The 7500-nt window shown below is 42.1% G+C and overlaps 1 protein-coding gene across 1 annotated transcript in view; it reads left to right on the top strand.

The window, feature by feature from the left end:
* Window positions 1-7500, top strand: part of LOC138025530 (cartilage intermediate layer protein 1-like) — a 45671-nt gene that overhangs the window by 37753 nt on the left and 418 nt on the right. Inside the window, 4 exon segments of the mRNA XM_068872727.1 lie at window positions 4406-4722; window positions 4725-5340; window positions 5343-6459; window positions 7366-7500. The exon segment at window positions 7366-7500 is cut by the window's right edge and continues 418 nt beyond it. Of these exon segments, the coding sequence (XP_068728828.1) occupies window positions 4406-4722; window positions 4725-5340; window positions 5343-6459; window positions 7366-7500 (2185 nt within the window).

Raw genomic sequence — 7500 nt, 5'->3', positions numbered from 1 at the left:
TCAGTTGAGGGAATGTTACGCTTCAATGACACGTCATCGCTTGTCAAACTTTATCAATGAACATGACTTCCGTTGCGTAATCGGCTCAATGGATGTACTATTATTATACCACTCATGAGGGAATAATTAAATTAATCCGATCTTAAAAGTCTTCGGCAGGTTGGATGGTATTCGAACGCTTGGAAAATGCATTTTACATTTAAAAACTTTTCAGTTGGACGATTTTAATTGCATGTTTCTTTTTTTTTTTTTCTGGTAGTCCTTTCTTAAACCTTGTACCCTGTTCCATCCACGTTCTTCGTAGTTGTACATTCACTGCGAACAAAGGTCAACAATGCTTCCTGGTTAATTTTTATCGTTTTATCGGGCTGAAATAGGCCGACGGCGATCGCCGAGGAAAAGCGCGCGCTTGAAAAAGTTATCATTCCACGACAATCTCGTGAAAATATGACACCCGCCAGTAGTGATCAACAAAATATTAAGCAGCATGATTATTTCTATCGCGTTTCATCAAACTGTTTGAGGTGTGCCACTCGCCAGTCGTGATGAACAAAATGTTAAGCTGCGGGGTTATTTCTTTCGCGTTTCATCAAACTGTTTGAGGTGTGCCACTCGCCAGTCGTGATGAACAAAATATTAAGCTGCATGATTATTTCTTTCGCGTTACATCAAACTGTTTGAGGCGAGACACCCGCCAGTTGTGATGAGCAAAATATGAAGCTGCATAATTATTAGCCTGCGTTGCAGACAAACTAAACCCGGTATAGTCCGTCTGCGAATCAGCAACCAAAAGCTTATTCCGCCCCCCGCGTGTTACCAGGGTTGGGTGTTCTTTCGTGCACCGTGATTGGACGAGTGGATCTCGTGGAACCATGGTTACGCTCTCGATGAATACCAGACACAAAACAAACACGGCGGCGATCACGGAATTACCTGGAGAGGCATAATTAAATGGAAAAGTTTTACTGAAAATTTGCTCGGATTTGCTAACGCAATGGTATGTTTATTTTCTTTGCCGCTTTGAACGTTCGATAAGCGTTCACAGCCCCACAGGATTTACATTTTAGGCACTTGTCATGTGCATGTTTTGGTTTAGAATGAACAATATCCGCGACAACCGGCAGGCATCGAAAGATGAAAGATTTTCCGAAACCGGAAGGGAGATTAACATAGACATCCTTACCCACAAAAAACTTTCACAGATTCCCGTTGTTCGGGAAGATTGTCAGACAGTGCGAACTCCTTTTCACTGCCTCAAACGCTAATTCCGTGACTCGGGTTCCGTGGTCGCCGCCGGCCGCCGTGTTTATTTTGTGTATCTGGTATTCATCGAGAGCGTAACCATGGTTCCACGAGATCCACTCGTCCAATCACGGTGCACGAAAGAACAGCCATATGCAAAAGCTAATTAGAACCTATTATAGAAAACCCTGGTAATACGCGGGGAGCGGAACAAGCTTTTGGTCGCTGATTCGCAGATAGCCTCCTACGCAGACATTCTTTTGCGTGACGAGCCCAAAGAATGTCTGCGTAGGAGGCTAATTCGCAGACGGACTTATTTCGCGTTACATCAACTGATTGAGGTGGTTCAGTCCCGCCAGTTCTGATGAACAAAGCATTTAAGCTGCGTGATTGTTTTCTGCGCATTATATCAAATTGTTATTTGGTGGAACACCCGCAATTTCTGAACAAAATATTAAGCTGCGTGATTATTTGTTTCGTGTTTACATCCTTATTGTTTGACGTGAGTCACCCGCCAGTTCTGATGAACAAAAACATTAGCCTGCGTGATTATTTCTTTCGCGTTACATCAAACTGTTTGAGGTGTGCCACCCGCTAGTCCTGATGAACAACATATTCAGCTACCTATCTTGCAGATTTGGTGAGACCTGGCGGTGAAATTGCGATCCATTACCGTTGACCATTTTGTCATCCAATTCAGTTGCCGGTTTCACTGGACACCGCATTTGTAAGTGTCATGGAATAATTTTACATAAAAACGCATTGTCTTCCGACAATGAGTTTTTTCTAGCTGTTGGCTAACAAAACGGCCAGCAAAGCAACTGACGAAGCCGCAATTTCGAACTATTTTTATTTAGAGTAGGCCTTACCGTCACATTTGTCTCCATCGGCCAGCCGAAGTGAGGTTCTTGAGTTCTAGATTCATCGGAGAAACTTGACACAACTGAATTTTTCTTCAAAAGCTTTCCTGGGCGTCCTCTACAACTACTGCCACTTAGGACATACCAGTATTTGTCTGGTGCAAGTAAGGATACATCGTCGCTGATGTCGCGAGTGAAGAGCGCGAAACCTTTCATATTTGGGGCCATCGCAATCCTGTTTTTAACCACATTAGCCCCCGCGACAAGATGTTACGCGGTAAATAGGTTGGACACAGATCTGACAACAACATATGCCAGTTGTCTCCGAGGGAAAGAGATGACAGCCGACCAACGCATAGGAATGGATGGGTATTAGCTAACTGGAAGTTATAAAGTAATAGACAACTTGAAGATGGTATTGCGATACATGTTGAACCGCCTTGTATTTTCTTAGTCTGGTCTGTTGATGTTGTGGATTTTTATGCTTTGTTTTTCGTTTTTGTTGCTATATAACTTCTTTTAAAATGAACTGTTCTGTATGATTCGGACCTTGCTGGAGGCGAAAGACTGGCAAAAGCAAGGAAACCCATGGATTTTGGTCGTGAAGATCTAGGCGATGCCAGGCAATAGTGCTAGCGGTCTTGACGATGAGAAAAAAGTTCACGAAACGTCAAACGTGAATGATATACAGCGAAGAAAACCCCAGGAGAAGCAGCAGAAAGCCAAATAATCTGAAGACTTGGATCGACTCGAAATTTGGCACAAGGAACTTTCAGCTGCTGCCGGTTCTAGTGTCGACATTTTACATCTCACTTCGAGTTGAATTGAAGCCTTGTCTGCTCGAAGACTCAGTCGAGCCAGCTACTTAGTTTCCTGACCGTGTGCTTGTGTTGTAACTTTCGGATAAACAGAACTACGATAAAGCAGGACCGTTCCATTCTGTTCGCTCAGACGTCCGCTTTATGGTCCGTGTTAATGGTCAATCTACAAACACATATTGTTGTAATGGGGTTGACAAGCCGCAGAGAACCTCCTTGGACACGCTGTTAACGACTCCTGCCGTTCGTGACATTTCTACATTTGCCGTTCTCTGTTCGGTAGCTTAACCTTTTTGGTTCTTCACTCGTGTTATGAGGGGCACTTCATGTTCAGGCAGAGATTTTTATAGGTCATAGGTCTGCATGATTTCCGCTGTTATTTGCATGTCGCTTCGTAGGGTTTGACACCTCTGTAATTTGCCACGTGTTTATGCGTTGTTTAGGCTGCAAAATATGTTTTTAGTCTCTAAACTTGTATTTGGCTTCGCGGAACAAAATATGACATTTTCCGTGAACTTGTTGGTTATTTGCATGATATATTGTCACTGCGGGCCCGGCTGTTTGATTAGAACTGTTTGCAATATTGATTCTATCACGGATAACATATTTGCCTTCGATCGTTTTTCTTCGGGGATGCTGTAGCTTTACTGCGAGAAAGCTGTACGTTTGTCTACAGAAGTCCTTATGTTTCTTGCAGCTATCTAACAAAGGTTTGTTTCTCAAGTAAGCCGGGTTTATTCCTCCTTTTGGGCGTTCTGACAAGATTCAAATGTAGCTGTTTACACGCAAGTCTGTTGACTGTTTTGCATGTTGTATGTACCGCTGTTCGGCGTTCGGAAGGCTTGCCGTTTTCTGGGGAGGTTGCCTCATAGATATCAGAACTTTCGTCGGATTAACTTTCCTCGCTTTCCGCCGTTATTGAAATGCTTTCGTGGGCATGCATGTAACGTATAACAATAGAGGACCGCAGGTCTCTTATGATGGCTATTATAAAAAACACCCGCGAAAGCCACCGTGGGAGGTGCTTCTAAAATAAAAAGATACGGGACAGGGTTGACTCAAAGTATCAGTATGGAAGATGGAAGCTCCGGGTAATGGGCTCCTCTATATACTAAAACAACTATTCGCCTCAGTGTCGGTGGCTAGCGGTGAATAGTTGTTGAATATTTGCTTATTCTCAAGACATATGCATCTCAGTTAGCTTATAGTCGTTGCTTATAGTCGTTATCTCATTTGGTAAGGCTTTGTAAACAACAGATAGTTCTTGGTGATGAAGGTAGACTTAGCATAGTAAAAGAAAATCTAAACCATCTTCTCTTACTAAATTTCTGACTTAAAGCTCGTCGAGAAATTCCCCTTCTTTTTCACATTTGAGGTAGTTCAGTCAAGAGAACAAACTCAATCAGCAGGTATCATTACTTTCCAGTAGTCATTTTTCTCCTTTTCATTTCGGCTTACTGATCAACAGTTTTTCGTTGTTTCCAGATAAGGAAAAGGATTCCTGCTCTCCCATACCCAATTCAAAAAACGTAACTCTTCCAGATGGCTGTGTCACACGTGTCACAAACAGCAGCAGCGTAGACGTTGGCGAGTGTGAGCCTGTCGCTTGCTTGAGAAATGATTCCACCTTTAATTCCTCATGCCAAGATCCATCTTTCTGCTGTGGACCGCGTGATGTCAAGTACGTTTTGGTTGATTGTGGAGATATCATGTCATTTAACCTTTCGAAAGTAACACGCTGTTCTTGTGGCGGCTGTACTGAAAAGGTTACAATCGTAAATGGAATTGTTGTGGGTGGTTCAGAGGAAAACCCATAAAGTATGGAGATGTGATTTATGGTGGTGAAGTTGTTGCTTACACAGATGGGGAAGGACGATTTTCGCTCACAATCCCACAAAAGGTAAAAAGAGCCATAGTTACATTTCAAGATTTTTATCAAGAGTTCGAAGAAAGGACCAAGGTTTTTGTACTAAATGAAGGCAGCACAGCCTTCCGCAAAATAAAACTCAAGAGCGTACCAGCACCGATCACGTTCAATGCTTCAGAGCCTATTGACATACCTTTAGGAAGCGATCCAAACAATGGCAGCTTTGCCGACCTTGAACTTTCAGAAGGATCATTCCTTACAGAGGACGGTTCCGTTTTTCAAGGAAATGCTAAAGCTACCATCAGTGTTACCGACTCTCGTAACCTTTCAGACGTGCTTACTGCTCCTGGAGATTTTACCACAACAGATGAAGAGGGAGAGGCTGAAATCTTGGAAACGTACGGTATGGTTAAGCTAAAATTTGAGGACGAAAGTGGAAAACCGTTAGCCATGTCTAAACCTATGAAGGTGTACCTGGACCCTCAGAAACTAAATTTAACTGTTCAAAATGCTAATGACATTCCTCTTAAGCTTTACTGGCTTGACAAGAAACAGAACGGTGGAGAGAGGTTGGTAACTTTCAGCTTGGGGATGGAAGTAAACGAAGAAGGAAACGATCCAATAGAGTCTTCTTTGTTGGAACTGTAACACCCGCAATAGCACAGGAAAAGCTTAATTTTGATTTGCCGGCCGTTCGAGTTGCAGTCAGAGTGACGACAGACCCATATCCTCGTACCCCTAACGGTGCAGACGTTTTAGTGAGAGTTATTCGACAAGAAGGTGATTTCTACAGAGGTTACATTGAAGAAACTACATCAGCTGAGGGCTTGGTTTGTATTCCAATATGGCGTGATAAGACATGTTATATTCAAGTTGAAACGAATGGTAAATACATGATTCCAACTAAAATAGGTGATCTTCCACCAAACATCGAAGCTCAATCAAGAAGCGATGACTTAAAGGGTCATATTCAGTGGATTAAATTCAAGAGCGAACTAAATGAAACTAGCAATAATTCGACACCAATGTACAAACATATTCCTGCAGAGGTAGCGAAGTGTAAATCTCCTCAAGTTCGTCCAGAAGGTTCTCAGTTTACTTTTCAAGAACCAACAACTGTATCTGACTTATCAATTTTGAACGATAATGACGCAAATTGGGTTAACGGCGGCTGCTACATTAAAATAAAGGTCAATGGTGAAAATGCCATTTTTGCCGCCGAGAGTTACAAAGAGGATGACACTGGAGAAACAGGAAAGATTGGGTGGCATATCCGAATGTCAAGAACTGTTACTGCGGGTGGAAGTAATATCGTGTGTCTTCAGTTCAGCTGCCCCACACGTGACGCATACACTTACCTCAAAGTCGCGCCGCTGACCAGGCAGTGCACTTTTCGTGCTGGTAGTGTCCATGATGATTTGTCAAGGGTCCAGTTTCCAGCTTGTCCTAAGGAATTCACGAGAAGCGTTTGTCCTGTTAAACCACTCGCAATCCGAGGACAAGAAAAGTGGCTGTGGATACCTAAGAATGGGGCTGCCCAAACTTCTTATAGAACGTTTAGTGGCGGAAGATTTGGCGACAATAGATGCCTTACTGGTGATCAAAGTTACTCTAGACCATTGCCACCTACCACCGTAACCGACGGTGGATATGCTCTGATATATGACTGCAGGTAAGTGCTAATTGGATATGATTTTTCTCAACACTAGCCATCCATTCTACAACTTCTGTACTTTGATCGAAGGTACTCTACATATAGTTTTGTTCGTTTTTTCTACCGACTCGATTTGTTCAGAGAAAACAAAATCTCACTGACGTTGAGTGAAACAAAACCATTTATAGCGGCATATTCTAAACTAACAACAATACTTTCCATTTTCAGTTGAGATTCATTTAAACCTGTCTGAAATGCACCTAACTGAAAATTTATAACTAAACAGAAAATAGCTCTGAAAGCTGTAGCAAATATAATATGGTCAGTGGTAAAATCATTTTATTTATCCCAGAAAAGATACATTTCGGAAATTGCTTTTTGAATAAACGTGAAGATAAAGTCGTGGCAAATGACATCGACTCATTGATAAGTAAATTAATTTTTAATATCGTTTTGTTGTGCTCTTTAAATCCTGTTCTAGAAATTCATTAATATGCAGCTTGTTAACCTTATTGGGCCGTTGGCTGTACTGATCATAAATGAAAACACACCTTTTTGTTCCTTGACAGAGACTCGTTCACCAAAAAAGCGGGGTACTCGATTGAAACAACTTGCAAAGCTGTAAGGAATGCAACTTTTCACTTGAAAAATTTGCATTCTTTCTTAATTTGCGAGATGAGGCATCTAAAACAACTCATGATGCAAGATGTTCATTTTCAACTTTCTACAATCTACGGCATTAGCCGAGTCTTTCACAGCTCATCAAGGATAGAGAAATTTTTTTGAGGTTTTTGAGATTTCGTTTGAAAATACTGTAGCGACTGTACCCCCCTTAGGAAAAGCTTGTGTACCAGTCCCGCGCAAAGTTAGTGTTGATGTCGGATTAAACCAGAAAGAAACTACTCGTCGCTGTGTTGTATTAAGGCTCGTTACTGGTATTTTTGGTCGAGATATGGAACCATCACATTGGTGGCAGCGGTGGGATACTCCGATACAATCGAAAAATCCTTTTAAACCGGATTTCGAGGACCTCAGCCAGTTGTTTGGACCGATCGAAGA

The sequence above is a fragment of the Montipora capricornis genome, chromosome 12 (genome assembly GCF_036669925.1).
Source record: "Montipora capricornis isolate CH-2021 chromosome 12, ASM3666992v2, whole genome shotgun sequence".
Lineage (NCBI taxonomy): Eukaryota > Metazoa > Cnidaria > Anthozoa > Scleractinia > Acroporidae > Montipora > Montipora capricornis.
This window is presented reverse-complemented; position numbering and strand designations above follow the sequence as displayed.